Source organism: Pholcus phalangioides, unplaced genomic scaffold (genome assembly GCF_987345545.1).
Source record: "Pholcus phalangioides strain wild (caught in Gottingen) unplaced genomic scaffold, Ppha-v1.0 ptg000015l_1, whole genome shotgun sequence".
Lineage (NCBI taxonomy): Eukaryota > Metazoa > Arthropoda > Arachnida > Araneae > Pholcidae > Pholcus > Pholcus phalangioides.
Genome location: NW_028301608.1, coordinates 31,848,715 through 31,869,571, shown reverse-complemented (window position 1 = coordinate 31,869,571; position 20,857 = coordinate 31,848,715). Strand labels below are relative to the sequence as shown.

General features: G+C 36.7%; 1 protein-coding gene across 1 annotated transcript; it reads right to left on the bottom strand.

Annotated features, from left to right (window-relative positions):
* Positions 1-6,709: 6,709 nt before the first annotated feature.
* LOC149075816 (rac GTPase-activating protein 1-like) lies at positions 6,710-18,400 on the bottom strand. The gene is made up of 11 exons (XM_089242145.1): positions 18,286-18,400; positions 17,968-18,109; positions 16,289-16,349; positions 15,201-15,334; positions 14,307-14,454; positions 13,973-14,092; positions 12,400-12,633; positions 9,618-10,015; positions 9,376-9,502; positions 8,092-8,185; positions 6,710-7,044 (listed from the first exon to the last, which is right to left on the bottom strand). Exons 1-11 carry the CDS (start codon positions 18,398-18,400, stop codon positions 6,710-6,712), a joined length of 1,908 nt encoding a protein of 635 aa, XP_089098271.1.
* Positions 18,401-20,857: the final 2,457 nt, after the last annotated feature.

Here is a 20,857-nt window from a genome sequence, read left to right as displayed (position 1 = left end):
GAATATCCTCGATTTCCGCTGTTCTTCGGCGATGCGGCGTCGGTTAGCGATTGCCGCCAAATGTTCATCCACAGGAAGGTTCAAAGCCATTCTTCAGACACGTCTTCAATTAAAGAATTAAAAAAAAAAAAAAAAGAATTAATAAACAAAATTAACATACTATAATCTCTTGTGATTCAATAAAACAAGCAATGAAATTCATGCTAAACCTTACAAAACTCTGATATCACTACATTGAGCCAAGTGCGTGTATTTCGGTCCGTGATTTCAGTTTTGAAGTCTACCGAATGAGAACGTCAGGGCCGCAACTAGATGCTTGGTCATCCGGGGCAAGTGCGCATTTTGGCGCCCCCCTGTAATGTTGAAGGGGAGGTTTGAGAATAAAATTTGCGCCCCCTCTGGTCCAGCGCCCGGGCACGAGACCCGCCTGCTCCCCCTAGTTGCGGCCCTGAGAACAGTACTAGTCGAAATTAGTAATCGTATTAGTAATCTCAGTTGTTCTAACAGATCAGGATATGGTAAAATTGACAGGAAGTCTCTATCAGATTTTTCAAGATCAGCATCCCGGCCCGGGTATTTTAAAATAAGAATATTTGCCATCTTGGTTGTCTTGACGAGTTCGAGACTTCTGGGCATTTGGGGCCCGTTTCAACGTCTATAAAGTGTGTCCTTTAGCAGTGAAACATTGCATCGCTTTGCGAATAACAAAAAAAGACTAAATGTTGCCGAAATAAAAATCTTAAGAAATTCAGTATGGATTCAATGATTTCTGGTTTATATTCGACTCAGGCGCCAAAGACGCCACTGAATTCCCGTTCTCGAAATATCGTTCTTTAGATAGGGCGAAATCACCGCTAATGACAATGGTTTGGCAACATGTCTTGGTTCTGAACACAGAAAAGATAGCGTTTTACGTCAATGTCGCTCTCATATACGTCTATGGTTCTGAAACGATGATCAACCCTTTTTTTTTTGAGTAACTTCACTCTAAATTTACTTCCTAGCACCGAATCACAACGCATAGAAAACGGATTTTTACAAGCCATACAAGTTGGGTTATTCTGCGCCGAGGGAAGAGGAACACATAAATTCACGGATTATTCCGTTTCCGGAATGGATCATTTTGCAAAACGTCGAGTTGAATAATTGTACAAAGTGATTCAGAAAGAAAATATGGGGGAAAACTTTAAGAGGTGGAAGTACACACAAAAACAAACAAAAAAATAAATAAATAAATAAAATAAAAAAAGAATATTATTATTTATTTTTATTTTATATATGTATTTTTTGTTTGTTTTTGTGTACTACCACCTCTAAAGTTTTCCCCATCTTTTCTGCATCACCCTGCATAATAATTAATATTACAGTCGAATCCCGTTATAACGAACTCCAATAGACCGAGAAATCACTTCGTTATAACGAAATTTTGTTGTAAAAGAATTCTAGGTTTTTGCATTGTTCCCATAAAAACTTATCTGGAATATTTGAAAAGTGTTCGTTAAAACGAGATTTTCGCTATAACGGTATTCGTTAAAACGGGATTCGACTGTATATTAAAACATAATCTAGTTTTCTAATCAACAGGAACACCTTTGACCTTGCCTATAGGCAGAGGTGTAGGCAGGAAGGGGCACCGAAATGATCAAAAATTAAAAATATTTTTAAATTTTAAAACATCGAAAGAAAATGCATTTACTTAAACAATTTCTGTTATTTAAAATGCTTTTTGAAGGTTGGTAACCGAGATTTCTCCGGAAGAAATTCATTGTACCCCTCCCCAAACCCAGTTTGCTCCCTCCAAAGGTCAATCCTACTCACGCCAATTAGCGGTCACTATTCAAGGATCTTAATGTAATCTTCGAGTGAAATCCTTGTTTCCGGTGATATTATTGGCTACAGAAAGCTAATATAAATATTATAAAATCGAGGAAGGAGCATTGTTTCACACATTCCTAGGTAAATATATCCAATAATTTTTCTTATAGCACACATAAAATCATCTAACACAGAATTAGCTTGATTTCACTCAATCGTGATTCGAGTTATTCAGCGGACACTCGTACGAATGTGTTGAAATACAATTTGAAAAAAATCGGGGCCATAATAACATAATTCTGACACAACACGAAATATCAATAATGGCAAGAAATAAACCGCATTGATGTACAAGATAATCTCTAGAAAAGGAATTTTAAAGCCTTTATACAAATGTAAAACATAAAGAGCATATTTACGGTATACGAGTTGTTTCTTCTTCTTTTGTAATGAATATACCGAGTTTCAGACCAAATTTTGAACTCACGTTAGAGATTCAGAGCGCCATTCATATGATGCTGTTTTGAGGGGGAATATCATTCAACTTTTATACGTTGTCTTCATATCCATGGCAACCACATATGTGTTGCCAGTAAGGAGAAAAGTGTATTTAAAAATCTATCTAAATAAAATACGAATATCTTACTCAAATAAATGAGGTAAATGAGGGAGTATCGCGTTTTGTATAATGAGAGCTTTTATCGAAATATTTAAGTAATAGGTTGGATCTAAGAGCCTCACAATTATTTCAAGTGCATATGTGTGCTTTATAAATACAATATGTTTCCAAAAGTCTGAAGCTTAAAAACTAATTTTCAAAAGTATTTTATTACTCCATGGTCAGCTATTTATGGTCAATATTTATATAATTTCCTTTCAATTTACACGCAATAAGACTGCTCATTTCGAAATAAACATTCTTAACTGGAATAAAAAAAGCCAAGCTTTATATTAGTGAGAGTTACATATAGATCGATATTTTTCATAAAATTGGCAGTAATTTAATTCCTACAGCTATTTATAATTATGCATTAAAATCTACACTATGTTTCCAAAAGTTAGTCTTTTTTAGATTTTATACATTTTTTCTCGAATTTCTAGAAAAATACTGGGCAAATCGTTCTGCAATTTCGGTCACGTGAACCCTATGCTTGTACTCACAATTTTCAATGAAGATTAGTTACGAGTGTATTTAGGGAACGGACAGAAAAATTAATAAGAAAAAAAAGGTTTTCAATCAACCCTTGTGTTATAAAAAGCTGTAAATGATTTGCAACTCTCACAAAATTTTGCACTAACTTTTTGCAATACCTGTGTGCATTTTCGTGAGAATAGCATTTATATTCACCAAGATGTTTTCTATAAAAACTCCAATTTTCATCGCATGTTTTTTTGCTTATAACATGCTGAGTTTTCAATCAATTTTTTATGAAATTCACAGAAAATCTGGCACTATACATGAGATACCAATCTATAGAAATTTGAAGTTTAATAATTCTTTATTCAATGAGGTAAGAGTATTTTTAGTAAACAGTTTTTAATTGCGCATGAGCCGAAAATATATATTTTACTTTTTCATAATTTGATTGCCAAACAGTGCAACTTATATAAAAATTCCAGTTGAATGTCGAAAAATGCAGAAACATATACGCGATATTGTGAGCTGTAATTTAAGTTACTGGGTGACAGTGCCCATATAAGGGATTTTCCATAAATTGGTGTTTCGATCATTTTATATTATTTGATTATTTCAAAAATAAGCTCACAGCTTTATTCGAATGAGTGACGACATGTATCTGATGCTATATAAGAGAAATGCTTGAACATAACGCATGTGTATGTGATATCAAAATGAAGAAACTGAATGAAATAATCAAATGACAGAAAATAATCTAAATACCTATTTGTGAAAAATCACTCATCATCCAGGTACTCTCAGCCAGTAACTTAAATTACGGCTCACAATATCGCGTATATCTGTCTGAATTTTTACGACACTCAACTGCAATTTTTGTAAGTTGCATTATGTACCTGGAAACCAAATTATGAAAAAATAAAATTGATATTTTCTGCGCATGCGCGATTAAAAATAATTTACTAAAAAAATCCCATCTCTTGAATAATAAATTGTCACACTTTCTAAATTCCTACACAAGGTGCCGTGCAGTGTGCCAATTTCTCCGTAAATTTCATAAAAATTGGTTGAAAACTCCGGATGTTATAAGCAAAAACATGCGGTGAAAATTAGAGTTTTTATAGAAGGTATTTATATCTTCGTGAATATAAATGCTATTCTAACGAAAATGCACACAAGTATTGCACAAAGTTGGTGCAATATTTTGCGAAAGTTACAATTCATTTGCTGTTTTTCATCACGCAAGGGTTGATCAAAACACTCTTTTTTCTTACGGTTACCTATAAATGCACTCGTGACTAAATTTTCACTTAAAATTGTGAGTACAAGCACAGGGTTAACGTGACTGAAATTTCAGAACGATTTGCCCAGTATTTTTCTAGAAATTGGAAAAAAAAATGTCTTAACTTCAAAAAGGACAGACTTTTGGAAACATAGTGTAGGTTTTAATATATAATTGTAAATAGCTGTAGAAATTAAATTATTACCAAAATATCGATCTATATGTATGTAACTGTCACTAATTCACTAATATAAAGTTTGGTTTTTTTCTAGATAAGAATGCTTATTTCCAAATAAGCAGTCTTATTACGCGTAAATGAGAGGGAATTATATTAATATTGTACGGAGTAATAAAATACTTTTGAAGCTTTACACAGATTATGTAGAATACAGCATTATAACACAGTTAAAGTGGTTTCCCACACAGTCTTCAAGTCACAGTTTGTTCAAAATGGAAGTAAAAATGTACATATTAATTTTTATGTGGAAGTACAATTCATGGTCCTCAATAGAGAGGCTGACAGGTCTCCAGCTCGAAGACCCGGTATGAATTCTAATTACGTATTATTATTCTTTCAACTCTGCTTTATAATAGTAATATACATGTACCTCGTACATGTTACGGCAAATGTGTTAAATCCGGTGAGAGATTTTTGCATAACCACCGACCATTTTGTAAGTTTGATGAATTTTGCGAATTTATCAGATTTAGGTGACTACAGTAGCGCTCACAAGTCTTTTGATAAATGCAGTAATGTTTGTAGTGCCAAATCATTTGCATGCATTGCATTGACCTTGACATATGTAAAACAGAAGGAAGATACTCATCGACAACTGTAACTGAATTTTTTTTTGTTTGCAGTTAGTTTTATTTTCTAAATTTTGTTTTTGGAAGAATCGAAAGTGTTTTCACAAATATAGTTTAATCAAATATGGAAGTTATTGATTATTATTTAATATGAATTTATAGTAAGATTATGCAGAACACATAATGTAACTCTGAAACAAAATATATTCGGGGGATTTTTTTCGGAAAGTGTATTAAGGCTTTAAGGAAGCAGTGACGTTTAGCTCAAGTAGAAAGTGATTTTTGTATTTCAAGATAGTTCATAAGTTTGTAAAACCACGTTTAAAAATCTTGGAAACAGGAAAAAAGTAATTTTCTTTCAATACAATCAAAGAAGACAACAGATAGGATAGATAAAATAATCACAATGGCCATATCGCGATATTAAAATTTGCTGCCTTTAATGAGATGGGTTAGAAACGAAGGCGCTGTCTATCTATGGTCGCCTCAAGCCATTAGGGAAAATATCTTATCTATATCCTCCCTCGGGTTAGAACCTGGGACCGTGACAGCAACCTTCACGGTAGCAGACCGGCATCTTACCACCACGTCATTCGGGCGTTTCGTGTCATTTCTCTCCACCGGGAATCGAACCCAGGACCTGCCGCTGAGGCGGTTGAGTGGTCATAGTGACGGACTCGCATCGCGAGGTCTTGGGTTCCAACCCCACCGTCGCCACAGTGGTGGCCGGCCGGAGGTGATTTTCTGTGGTTCCCACCTTCGAGGAGTGAATGCAAGCCGATCTCCCCTTTAAAAAGTCTCGCCACAGAGAGCAACAAGACCTACAAACAGTAAAAATGTAATTCAATCATTACACTTCACTCCTGAAATATAGATGGCGCACGGAAAAATCCGGCGCACAACACTAGATACACAACCACTATTAGGTATACACACACTCGCACTTCCGGCACAACTCACTAGGTAGTAAATTGCCCATAGATGGCGATAGACAATTTCCAGAGTGAAAGTATACCAAAAAAAATTCATTCATTTCTATTTATTCCAGAAAAAAACTAACAAAAAAACAAAAGACAACCAAACTTCATACAAACTATGCGTTATAGAGAGAAAATATGTCACTCTCCGTTGTTTATACACTGTTTGTGTGCGTAAACTATGCATTGCATAAAAACTTTTCGTAAAATAAATTCATAAAAATTCTTAAATTAACAAAATAAAGGAATAAAAAATATCACTGGAAAAGTGAAAGCACTTCCTGCGCTTTTGAGGAAAATTAAAAATCATCACCAAAAAAATTGTAGTACTAAAAAATCATAATAGCAAAATAATGGAATAATAATGGAGGTTTAAAATAGAGTTCTTTTTTTAACCTCGACTAGAAAACAAATGTGCATTTCAAATAAAAAACTGTCCCATAAAGAAATGCATGATTGAAACACGTTATATAATTAAAATTCTACAAATATAATACGATCCCAAAAAACCATTCGAGTTGGGCTTACGTGAAAATCAACTTCATTTAAAATGTAAAAAAAAAAGTTTAAAAAAAAAGAAAGCGTTTGTGCATTGACGGTTTTATATCAGAATTGCTTTTTCACAAACTCATCACTAATGACTTGTTTTCGAAGAGATTCCTGAGAGATACACGTCGACATTGATCACCAAAACTACACGGGAGTTCCGTAAAAGTTGGCCGTTTCGGGATACAACTCGACGATCCTTTTCCTATACTTCTTGGGTATCCTCTCCGGTTGGAAACGGGACCTAACTCTCTCGCGCAAGTCCGAATCATCGATGTACTCGATCAGAGCCATGGGTACTGTGTCGTCGGCTCCGAGATCTACCAGGAACTCGTCGAGGCATGACACGTCCTCGGCGTCGAGAACGTCTGCAAATAGCGGGTACGGAATTTCCATCAGCATTCCAGAGTTACGAGTCGTCGCCGTGGGTACTGGAGAGGAGCCACTCGCGGTGGAACCCTGGCGGTGACCGTCGAGCCTATCTGCAGATTTGAGGAGAGAAAAGATGCAAAATTTTATTACCATCAGTATGGTACATACATAACACATATGTTTCAAGGCAATTAAAATTTATTATTGAAGCTAACGCACTATCTAAAGATCACGACGCAGTTTATCACAAGTTGATATGACACCTTTTCTGCACTTGCGATAACTCCATGCAGCTAAAAAAGCACATAGTATTTTAAGACCAATATTTTGAAAAGCAGTTATGAACATTCTTTTTTTACATAATCTGGTTTTTCTCAATTTCAACAAAAAAAAAATACAGTACAGTACAAACTAAGACCACCTCTCTGTGCTTCGGAAAACCGGCAAACTAATATCGCAGGGGTTCTTAACCTTTCGTGCTCCACGAATCCTTTATGCCATAAAAAAGACGAATAACAAGAACTCTCCCCCTCCGCCAATAAGATGGTCACACACACCTTTACAGAATCATATTAAGCATATAATAATGCAAAGACAAGTTAATTGTTTTCTGATCCAAGCTCGCGGACCCCTGAAAACCCTGCAAGGACTCTCAGGGATCTGTGGACCTCTCGTTAAGAACAACTGGTATAAAGCAAGAGTTTCCAAACTTAGGCTGGCTATCAAAATCCGTACAGCATCTTCATGCTCTATTCAAAGTCCCATTGCAGTTTGAAAACCCTTGGCATAGGAAAAAAAATCGGTACCGGAAAAAAAATATTATTTCAACATGAGAATACTCTTAAGAATGGTTTTGCAATAAGGTGTCCCAATGGGTGAGCAGTGTCAGATTCCGATAAAGATAATCCAGACGAGCATTTCGATGTGTAACATGGAAAAAACATATCTGAATACTGCATCTGAGGAGATCTGATGCTGTGTGACTATTGAAACACCCTGTGTGCAAAACAATATGATTGAGTTAGTTAAATACTCTTTCTTCTCAGTTTATACCATTAAATAATAATTAAGATGTTACATTATCTCGTCTTCTGTCGCATTAAGTCTCGTATTAAGTGTCTCGTATGTTTCGGATTTTTATAATGTGTAAATCTCACCTCTTCCTCTAGCAGCTTTGATTCGGGAATCGTAGCTCCTGGAAAGTTGATCTCTCCAGAATTCGGCCGGAATCGTCAGAAGTAAAGTCATGATCTAACGAAATAATACACGATCTATTAAGTATATTTCCATTCAAATGAAAATGGTGCGAATATATAAGATTTGTTATAGAATTCAAGAAACTGTCAAAATATGAGAAACTCGGCAATTTTACGACTTTGGATTTTCATCAAACTGATTTTATTATTTATGTAATCACAAAATAATTGCGACAATTAATATGGTAAAGGGAAGTGGGGGTACAATTCCCAAGTGGAATGAATCCTAATAGGGGCAATCTGTAGGTCGGATCCTTTGCTGGAGGAAAGTAAATGAAGCACCAGTTTATAATCAGTCAGGGTAACTAGACTTCCCGGTTTGACCGGAACTAAAGTTCGACATCTCATAGCAAACGGAAACCCTGATGCAGTTAATTCTCAAATTTTGACAGATGTGGAGGATTTTTCCGGATACCCCATCCGATTTTTGAGTTCTTCCGAAAGAAGTTAATATACTCATTCGGACGCACAAGTGGTAGTAGATAGATATTGAGCAAGCTGACCTTCCTACACGATACTTACATAATAGGAAAATTCAAGCACTGGCCATTTTCACTTCAAAATATGGAAATCAAATGTCAGAACCACGAAATACAAAACACACATAAGTCTGACAACATAAATACGTTAGGGGGGGGGGGGGCACACACACCCGTTACGGCATGTACAGATTCGTTAAAAATTTCGCAGAGGAATGTGTATGAGGTGCATCTACGGTTTATAGTAGTGGTATTTTTTGCGGGAGCCGGCAGATGCGCTGGTTTCGTGTCACTGAAATCTACTTACCCTCAATAATTTATCTTTTAGGAACATCTGATTTTAGGCTGTCACCTATCTTCAAAGCCCAGTAACTAAAGTAAGTCTACTTACGTTTGCGACCACCTCAAGATGATTTTTTAGTTCCATATTTTAACGTATATAAGTAAGAAACCCCCTGATTTTTTGAGCTTGAAATTTGGGAAAAAGGTTGAAAAGATATATCTATAATAATATCTGTGTATAAGAAACCCCTCCTATATTTTTGGAACCCGATTTTCCGCAAAAAGGGGTTCCCTTATATACGTTAAATACGGTAAGTTTTTGCAGAGACCTAAGAAAGCCAAATATCAGTTTCAATAAATACGTTCAAGCGACATAAATGAAGTTCAGAAAACATGAGGTTAATCGAGTAGAGTAATTTGTTACCTTGAGTTCCTTCTTCGTTGCAGCGGACGAAGAAATGTCGGTAGAAGAGGGATAGTCGACTATAATCGGGCCAAAGACCTTCGCCAGATTTTCGAGGGGCATCTTGCAACGCCTGCTCTTGGCGACCCTAATCCGACACACAAAAGAAACGATAGAATGCTGGAACTGGAAATATTATAGTGCAATTCACAGTATACCTCACAAATAAATATGAATCGAAATATATTTCGAACCTAACTAACCTGTGTAAATGAAGTATGAAATAGGACAACGTTTGCCTGTTCGACAATGGCAGCATCTGTACGACTGCCTTGCAAGCCCTCAAACTGTTCTCAAAGCCTGGTCGTTCTGCAGCTTCCAGGAACTTAGACCGATGCTCCACGGTCACCAGCGGTTCCACTAAGGACCTCAGAAACCACTTGACCGCACCACTGACTATATGTATGTCGACGCTTGCCAGACTCGGAAGGGTGTCACCGAACAGGAACTTTCTGACGAGCTCTTTGACTTCCTTTTCACCGGACGAAACCATATAGAGTCCGACTTCTTCGAGTCCCCTCTTTTCTATCTCCAACAGAGAGTGGTACAGCAGGGCCGGTACTTTCGGCGAAGTAGGAGGGCAGTAATCGGCCAAGAATCCCTGATTAATGAAAAAATTACCAATTCAAAAAAGACTACCTTTTTATATTTGGTCCATTAAACAATTTAATTAAAAAAAGGAAAACAAAATAAAACTTAGGAAAAGAAAGACCGCCAAAGGCTATTAATTGCAATTTATGTAAAGTAAATAAATAAAAATAAATTATGAGGTCACCTTGACCGGGCTCGAATCAGGTACGGGTATGCAGGGCAACCCCATTTTCTCCTTACAGTATTTGTGAGCCAAGGCCCTGCAATGAATGCACCTCAATGCCTGTCTGCACGGCTTGATACGTCCACCGCAAGGCAAGCAAACCGCACTGCGTATCACCAATTTGTGTCCAAATGCATGTCCACGGCTACCCCTTAGAACTCCGCTGTTGATTGTCGAACTTGTCAGATGAGAAGAATAAATAGATAAAATTTTAATATATATAAACGACCTGAATATTTTTTTGAAAAGAAAGAAAAACAGTGAATTGCGGTTCACACAAATCCTTTCAAAAAAATATTTATATTTATACTGCATCTTCCGCATCCGAAAAGAAAGAGATTTTCGGATGGAAATATGAATATCGTAGATATTTCCGTCCGTTAAATACGATGAAGAAAAAAGGGTTCGAGGGTTTCAAAGCTAATAAAGACCTTGATCCAACGGCCAATTGTCAATTAACAATATGGCTTGTCTTAGCATTTTTTTTTATTCCAAAAACAATTAGCCTAATCTTTTCTGCGGAAAATTTATAGTAAAACCATTCTATAAACATAAAACGCGGTATCCAAGCTGTATAACGGTTTTTATAACATACAAGTACATTTGCCAAACTGTACGCAGATGAAATCTTCTCAATCCACGCGTACGAGAATTTTTAGATATGCAAATATAAAATATTCTTTTGGTTGTTCAGGATATGTGGGAGGTTTTAATTCACATTTATTGTATAAAGTCGAAACTCACTCTGAACCACTCTGTTGCGGAGACAAAGCAGAGTTTAATTTCTCCCTCAAGCGAGTCTTGACCATGGCACTGCAGCGACCTAAAACAAACTCATGGTAATGAGCACACATTACGATTTAAAAAGAAATCAAATCCAACTTAGAACTGTTTATATTTCTCACCAGATATACGTACTATAATAAGAGGTGTACGCGAGGGGGCCCGTGCCCCCACCCCAAAGCGACCAAAAATTACAAAAAAATTAATATTTCCGTAAAAAATTAATATATCTAAGAAAACGTCCTTTAAATATATTTCAATCAATTTTTGTTAACTTAAAGCCCCTTCAAATGTCGATCTGCGTACGCTTCAGACTATAATCATCGTCACAAAAATTGATTGCTGAAGTAAAAAGACGGGGATGCTTTTTTTGAATCTTAATCAAAATGAAATTGACCAGACCAGACCAGAATTGAATTTAGAGCCGATTCCCATCCGTTTTGGGGACGACTGTCGGCATACGAACTGACCAAGAAGGTCTATGAAGAGGGAAAAGGAAAAGAGTTAGAAGAAAAAGTGAAAAGATTTAGTATTATGCGTCAGACTATACGAAATTAAGTCAGGAAAAAATGCCACCACAACCAAATCCAGATCCATCAGCAGGCCACATTTTTACATCATCAGTCAAATCCAAAAGTTCAGGGTGGAAAAGAGGACAAATAAAAAACACTGCATGGGTATCGCAGCGCAAAAACCTCATTCAATTTTAAGGATCGATATAAACAAATGTTTTGTATAACAGTATACAAGAAAATGAAATATGACACTTTACACAGTTCTGCTCAGTAAGTGCTCATCAAAAATAAGGAAAGACAAGAATATGTACACAATAAGACAATTGCAGGAATTTACCTTCAATAAGACAAGAATTTTACAATATTACACAGATATTCCAGGAGTATGTACTACAAACGATTCCAATCCAGATGTAAAATTTGTTGTGGTCTTCTATATTTTCCCAATAAATGAGCATCATAATCCACAACGTCTCTCAAATGCTGATGCTCCGACTCTCTCATCCTATCATATTGTTCTCCATTTATTTTCTTTATGTAGTCAAAAATGTGAGGAATTTTTAAGTCATTCCTGATGTTGATACCTCTAATGTACCATGGTGCTCTGGTGTATCTCCTGAGGAATTTGTTCTGCACCGTCTGTAAATTTTTTATGTTCATTTTACATGCATGTGACCATGCAGGTGAAGCATAAAGCATTGTAGGTCTGATAATAGTTTTATAAAGAATTATTTTATTTTTCAGTGTAAGTTTTGCCTGTGGGAATGTGATTTTATTTAGCATCCCTGATACTCTATTTGTTTTATTTTTAACATATTCTATGTGAGGTGTGAAGGAAAGATTTTTATTTAGTAGGCACCCCAAGTATTTTACCTGCGAAACAGGTATCAGTACACTGTCTCCAATTAGGAGAGGCTGTCTAGGAAGTATTCGTCTTCTAGTAAACCAAACAAATTTACATTTCTCAAAATTGAGTTTGATAGCTGACTTATCACACCATGATTCAACATAGTCAATGGTCTCTTGTAAATTATTTAGAGCTTGTGTGGCATCCCTACTGCTACACAAAATAGCACAATCATCTGCAAACAGAGCAATAGTTCCATTCTGTGGACCAGGAATATCGTTTATGTAAAGTAAAAATAGCTGAGGTCCCAAAACACTACCTTGTGGGACCGAGGCCTGAATTGGCTTAACAGCAGATAATTTATCCTGAATTTTCACTTGGAAGGTTCTCCCCAAAAGATAATTATAGAAGAAGATAATAAAATGTGGTGGGAAGTCAAGATCAATCATTTTGGAAAGCAAAGTGGCATGATCACAACGATCAAAAGCCTTTGAAATATCCAAAAATGCAGAAGCCACAAAGTCAAAATGGTTAAAAGCATCTGTAATAAATTCTGTGACTCTGATAAGTTGCGTTACACATGAATGTTCTGCCCTGAACCCATGCTGTTCCGGTCTAATAATATTGTTTACTTGCAAAAATTGTGTGAGTCTTGAGACAATGATACGTTCAAACACCTTACTAAAATTACTCAATAGGCTGATAGGCCTGAAGTTTTGAGCAATTAAAGGATCAGTATTTGACTTATGAACAGCTTTTATGATTGATTTTTTCCAAGGTGTAGGGAAATAATTATTCTGAATAGCAGCATTAAAAATATTGTTAACAGAGTTTAAAGTGTTTACTGGAAGACATTTGAGCGCTTTATTGCTGATACCATCTATTCCAGATGCTTTTTTAACATTTAATTTGTTTATTGTTTCACGTATTTCATTTGTGGAAGTAAGTTCCATATGAGAGTTGGTACGGCTGCCATAGTGATGCAGATACTGAGCAACCCTACGTCTGATTCTGAGCGATGTAGCTGCAGGTTGATTTGAATTTCGTGTAAACTGCCTTTCATATCCTTCAGCAAAGGAATCGGCAATTTCTTGATCTGTAAAGACAAGTTCTCCTAAACTATTTTTTTAGCTTGTTTATTCTAGTGGTCTTAGGTTTGCACAGTCTCCATGCACGCCATAGTTGCCCATTTTCTGCCGTGACATTGCTTATAAAATCTGAGAATCTTTCGTTCACATGTGCCGCCACTTCCTTTTTTATTTCCCTTTGAAGTTTGTTTAATATAATCTTGTCTATGTTCCCTCTAAAGGTTTGCCACCTCTTTCTCACCCTGTTTTTGTATTGTATCTTATCGAGAATTTCCTTAGGAGGAAAATGAAATTGGGCACAGAGAAGACCTATATGACATGAGAATTCCGCTACACCATCGAATGAAAGGCGCAGTCAATAAGCAAACATATAAAAACAGGTAATCGTCACACTGCACAAGGAACTTTCCTTTTTACCTATTCCCAGAATTCGCAATTGAAAAAATCCTCGTATTCATTGATAAAATCGTGAGATATTGAATTCACATATGAACTTACTCATTCTGCAAACTTTGCGGAATCTCCGCGGACGTCCGGTCGGCGTGGACGATGCGTCTTGGGCATTAGATGTCGAATCACTCTCTTCGTCGCTCATGTCCTCATATGATCTTTTCCGAGGTTCGGGACTACCCTGTCGTTGATAGAAACATAAGAGTATAAACGTTCTATAATAATCAAAAGGAGATAAAAGTCGGAAACTAAATAAAACGGAAAGAATGAGCATTTTTTTAAAAATTGAAATGAGCATCATAGCAAATAGCTCAAAAAAAAAAATTTTATGTCGAAAACAAGCTCAATTGTTTATAGAAAAAATACCGTAGACAAATTTATGATCGTTCGCGTACATCAGTGCGACTTTCGCTTATGGCTGTCATCAGTGGACGCTTTAATACGTTCGTCTTACTGCTCTTGTTGTCGTCGAGCATCGTATCGTCGAAGCTCACTTCGGAAGGGAGCAGGAAGTTCTGGAGGGATTCGTCTCCTTGATGCCAACTAAATAAAATATAGAAGTGGACCGAGTTGAGTAAAAGCGCAATAGTATATACGTATCAGTGATCCTATACAGGGTGGGCAAAAAGTCCGTAAAAACTATAAAAATGAAAACCGGAAAGAACCGAAATAAAAAACGGTTCGCAGGGTTAGCATAGCTAGGTCACGGGAATTTTTTTAAGACGGGGAAAAACTAAGAAAAACAGCCGATAGGTGGCACTAGTACGAGTGACTTCGGTGGAAATATGCAAATGCGACGGTTATAAGAACTTGCGCTCCAAATCCACAACCAGTTCACCGTTGTAAATCGTGTATGTGGACCTGCTGCACTCTGCCGTTGCTGGATTTGTGACTCGCCTGCAATGTGTTATACCCTGTGGTGGTGGTTATGTGGAACACATACTGCTGTAATAAACGATTTGGAGGCATTCTGTTCGTTATTTGCGTATCTTTTCTTTGACTTGTGTGCGCCAGCGCCACCTATCGGCTGTTTTGGGGGGGTGTCAAAAAAATTCCTGTGACCTAGCGATGCTAAACCTGCAAACCGTTTCTTATTTAGATTATTTTTCCGGTTTTTATGAATTATTAAATTATTTATTATTCGTTTATTTTTAAAGTTTCTTCGGACTTTTTTTCCCACCCTGTACATACTTTATGTACATATAAACACGTATCATAGGCAACCACAAAAGAACTGCAAAGTTTGAGAGAGATTCAAAACATAAATAGTTGTTAAATAATTATCTTACGTTATTGTCGGGTCTAGCAGCTGCGGTGACGTAAGGGCCGTGCAACTCAAGTGAACCAGCTTCTTTTTCATTTCAGGATTCAACGTGGAGTGGTCTTTCTCAACAACTTCACGAATCAAGCTGATTTGTTCTTCCTGTTATATTAAGTGTGAAAAAGAATTTCAGTCCACAAGCAATCCGTTTTTCATATACTATAAGTCTGTTCTGAAAATGTAGCAGTTGCAACTTGGGCGGAAATACGGGGTGCCCCCCCCCCCCCCGCGTCAAAGGTGGAGTCGACTGATCTAATGTGCATATGAATTGACATCATCATCGTGCCCCCCCCCCCAGACTTCCAATTCTATCTCCGCCTATGAGTTGCAAAAAAAAATGTGAGGTTTAAGAACTACTTTTTATGGTTGAAATTGTCTATGTTTATGAGATGGTAAATCCAGTGCCATCCAAACGCAGAGGACTACCCGGGTATGGCTCGAGGGCCTCAAGTGCAGAGCAGGAACCCTCATGATAATGTGATCTAAACTTTCTTAGAGGGTAAACATATAAGTAGGTAGACAGGCATCTCCAGCCAGGTAGGGCCTCAAAAAAATTACTTTGCTCTTGAGACTATGATGTTGTGAAGATGACTTTATGTTATATCATACAAAGATTTCGTCAATCATGGGAACTTTGAAAAGCCACACATACAGAGGCATTGGAAGTATTATGTACCTGTGGGTGCTCGGCTTCTGTTTTGTATGGCAGAATTTGATTTTTGAATGAATTCTGGAGTTGCTCAGACCAGTTGTACAGAATGCGCTGCATCGCCAGTTTCAACGCCACTGCACACACACATCATTTAAAAGAAAACAAAAACATTCACAGAGATTTCACAATCTTTTTCGAACCACTATTTGCTGTAATTCCGAATTTCTCTGGGTGGGTTAGATCCGAGATTGTGTATTTCTGCAGTAAAAAACGAAACACTGGGAAACAGTGGACCTGGGAATGGCGCCTATTTTACTTTGTTCGCTAAAAATTACGGATTGCCAAAATAGGTATTTGCCCTGGACGACGGAGTAAATTTTTTTTCCGAGTTTTCAATAACTTACCAGATAACTTTTCTTTTCTTCGGCTTTCTTACGTTTCTCGGATTCTGCATCTACTAAGCTCCTGTTAACGAAAAACAAAACTTCGCATATTTTTATTTTTCAATAGCATCTACATATTAGGGTTGGGTTTTTGACATGACAAGTGTCAAAACCATCAAAAACCGAAATGAATGCTTTTCGATAATGTTTTGAACACAATAGGTATATAACATGATGAAGACACCTTTTTGCATGTTGCAATGCTTTATTTTAAACACTAATTTATTACAATAATTAAAACAAAATACCAATTATAGTTTGAAATTTTGAATTTTTCGACACACAAAGATTCTAGAACAGATAATACATAATTTTATGGTTCGTTTTATCTGAACTATTGATTATCTTTGTTCAATTTACTAAGTCAAAGAGAGCTGTTTATTCAAAATATGTGTGATGAGGGGCCAAGGTTGTTTTTGACCTCAGAAACACAGTATTGAAACAGTGAAAAACTTATTGTCAATGTTGTCAAATAGTTTTTTAAACTGATAGATATATTAAATAAAAACACTTTCAGGTAGATTAAAGTGTATTATATTTTGAATTATAATTACTGTGTATAAAATATATATTTCGATATTTTAGATTTTCTGATCTATCCAAAATTTTATTCCACATTAAAAGTTTTCGCGTATCTTCTGTCAATACACTAATTAAACTAATTTATTCTCACCTAAAAATTCCTTAGCTGAGGTTGTATAAATTCTGAGTTTTAAAGAGTATTTTCAATCAAAGCAGAACTGGCAGGACTTGATGTACCCAAAGCATTGTTTTGCGCATTTAAATACAGCTTCAATTGGAAAAATATTGCATTATATAAATGCCAATAAATATATCATATCATAGTCAAACTTAGTTATTCTTACTTTTGCACTGAGAGTAAGTTACAAGAGTTTCTTAAGCACCATATACAAGCCAGTAAGCTAAATTAAAAGACATTTTAGTCCTACAATTTAGTATTTTGATTGCTAGATATATTTTACTGTTATGTACAATAAGTATATTCTTTTAAGTATCTCAGTGATTAGCTATATAATTTAATAATAACAGAAATCAACATTACATGTATGACATTTTTAAACGACTATTTGTTAAGAAAAGAGTACAGCATGTGATTTATATACAATAAACATGTATAAGCAGTTGAAGAAATTTTGGAAGGTAGAGAATCATCTGGAATTGAAGAATATCAAATAGTTACATAGTTTTTCCTTCAGCTTTTATGCTATGCTCTATTCAAATTGTATATTTTATAAGAAAACAATATATATATATATATATATATATATATATATATATAGTGTACAAAATAATTCTCTAGAGAGAGTAGAAAATTATTTCACAATCATATTAAGTATATTTACTCTTTATATAACATAGTCATTTTAAACATTGCATGCAATTAACGTGTGTATTTCCGATGGGAATTTTTGTATTGAAAAGCAATATTTGAGGTTTTTGACAGTTTTTGACGTGACAGTTTAAACCACGGTTTAAAACGTCAAAAACTGCCATGCATCAAATACCTGCCAACCCTGACATCTATATAGTCACGTCATTTACATCGACACGCAACAGTTCAAGTTAATACAACATGAAGAAATTTTATGTTAAAAATCGATGAATGGTCAAAATCTGACCTGAGGTGTTTCATCTGTACCGAGAGGACATCGTTCTTCTCTTTCTCGTTCTTCAGGGAAAGCCGAAGTTGTTTCGCCTCTCCCTCGTTGGCTTTCCTGGCCCGGCACTGATTCTGCAGAGCTTCAATTATCTTCAGAGATTCTGCATCACAAATAAATTGAAGTTTTAAAATTCATAAGCTATCAAATATCACGAGGAATATAACGAAGAAAAAAAAGATGAACACGAGTCTAATGAATCATTAAAATATTAAAAATTAAAAAATTTTCGCTTGCGCATTCTAACCATGATCTTATTACTATGTGGTTTAAATTTACCTCCATGTTGCTTGTCTACGTCTTCCATGATACGCACTCGGTTCCGGCACAGGTCATCGAATTGAGCTACCAGCGATAACCTGGCGGCTTCTCCAAGGATCTTCTTTCCGCTCATGACTACGATCAAAGAAAAAAAAAATTAATTAAAAATAGTTTTTCGGACAAAATTTCCAACTTTTTTTTTGAATAAGAGAAGCAATAATAACAAAAAACAATTGATACGTTATTTTTCTTTAGAACAAATGCACCGCCCATAATTTTTTTTTGCACCGAATCATGGCAAGGTTTTCAGGCATTTCATCAGGAAGTGGTGCGAAGATTCGTTTAACCCTTTCAGTACCACACCGTGGAATTTTTTTGGTAAGTCATTTTAGTTCTAATTAAGGCCTGAAAACGAAAATTTAATTAACCTGGTACTTGATAGTTTCGTCAGCACTATACGCTTACAATAAAAAAAATATCAGTTCAAATACATTGAATAATTTAATGTATTAATAATAATAATGTATAATTAATGAATAATGAATTAATGAATAATTAATGTATTACATAATACAGTAAAACCTATCTTTTTGCGGACACCGGTGGGACAAACAAATTCATCCGTAAAAGAAGGGTGACAGCATCAGAGAGGTGTCCGTTAAGAGGGGGGAGTTACTGTAATGAATATTTATTCATTTTACCACAAAGGAAGTCATCATTCGTTTCATGCATTTATTAGGGAACACATTGTGAACGCAGTGTTTTACCGTAACCCTCGAAAACTGAGAACTCTCAGTTTTCGAGGGTTACGGTTGTACGGACTGTATTTCATCGCATGGGAGACATACAATGTATTAACCATCATACCAACCATGTAACGCCAATAGTAAGTTTTTGTAAAGGAGATATTTTTTACAATTGCTCCAGGGAGCAAAAATCGTAGTTTTTATGAATGGTATCATACATACACCATCGTTTTTGTTCTATATCTTTTGTTTAACAAATGGGCTTTATGAATAAGTAACGTTTGTTTTGTTTCTGAACCTTTATTTGCCGGAGCTGGCGTTATCCTTAATTTATGGACATGAGTGTATTTAAAAAACTAGTTGTGCCATATACTCATGTTGTCATCTAGAATACTACGGGGGCGCGGAACAAAATACAGTTGAATCCCGTTTTAACGAATACCGTTATAGCGAAAATCTCGTTTTAACGAACACATTTCTAACCCCCCAGATAAGTTTACATAGAAACAATGGAGAAGATTAGAAATTCCTTTATAACGAACTGATTTCTCCGGTCTTTTGGAGTTCGTTATAACGGGATTCGACTGTATATGCAAACCTTGGCTAACGAATTATCGACTTGTGGCACTGGGTGGACCAGTAGGTCCAACATACTGTGATTTCATTCAAGCTCCTTCAAGAGGAATAGGAACGGGCCTTAATATATGGGCATCATCAGAGCCATAGTTATTTACAGGGGGGGGGGGAACTATAGCACAGGCGGTGGGCTGCAGATTTGAGGGACATGGATGGGTCAATATTAGTAGAATGGGCAAAGAACAGCAAAATTAGTATAGCCCACAGACACGGCCTTCCCCCCCCCCCCCGCAAGAGAAGGCTCCAGCCAGGAAGCCTGAGACAATACCCGAGTTGGTCTTCACACTGTAAATTCACTATGGGGGGGGGGGTAGCCAAAGATCTCAGTCAGGACTCTGATGCATGATGTGGGCGGGGGAGGGGGGCACGCTCACCAGCGGGAAAGCCAGAAATCCGCTTCTGCCTAGAAAGCAAGAGGCCAGATCGGTGTGAGTGACCTAGTGTGTGCAAGCATGTGGGCGATCAAAACGACCTATAGACTGCGTAGGCATGGAAGTGACCAAAAGTGACCTAGAGAGTGTGTGAGCATAGGAGTGATCTTGAAATCAAGGAACCAGGTCGGAGAATGGCCAGGAAAGTGTACAAGCGTGTGAATGACCAAAAGAGTGACTCAGAGACCGAGGCTTATTTAGAGGGACGTAGGGCTAAGCAGACTTTGAGAAGGGCTGAACGAACTTTGCCCAGGGCGACAAATTTGACGAATTAGTGGTCAAGAAAATTAGACTAGAATGGTAGAACGGTGGTTTGTATAGCAACACACACACAGTAAAACAATAAATCCACTTTTTAGGCACCAGGTACTTGTCCGAGGCGCTCATAGCCTTGGGAAGAAATGAAAATTTCAGCCCTTCCCAAGGCTATGAGCAACTAAAACCCAACGACTTAACCAAACATCTTTTACCCAAGTCGTATAGCGTCCCCGAAAAACTTTCTGCCCAGAGGAGCCCCTTAAGTCAAAGTTGGACCTCAGGTATGACACCAAACCAGAGGCGCCGACATGAAGTGAGGGAGGGGGCTCAGATAACCTCAGCCCCCGGGTTCCAGCACCCATACACCAAGCATCCACCTATTGGGGGGGGGGGAAAGCTACAGTACTTAATTGAAAAGTTAATTCCCAGTGCTTTCATTCAGTCCCTCACACCAGTAATTTCATATTGGGATGATCTTCTATTGTAGACAGAGAAACGAATCCGACCTGGAAGCGGCGC

Excerpts from the sequence above, each read along its gene's own strand:
- LOC149075816 (XM_089242145.1), bottom strand. The coding sequence starts at position 18,400 with ATGAGCGGAAAGAAGATCCTTGGAGAAGCCGCCAGGTTATCGCTGGTA. Across the intron at positions 15,335-16,288 it reads AAGAAAAGAAAAGTTATCTG|GAAGAACAAATCAGCTTGAT; the intron begins GTAAGTTATTGA and ends TTAATATAACAG. Across the intron at positions 12,634-13,972 it reads GTCCGCGGAGATTCCGCAAA|AATGGAACTATTGCTCTGTT; the intron begins GTTTGCAGAATG and ends CCTGGTCCACAG.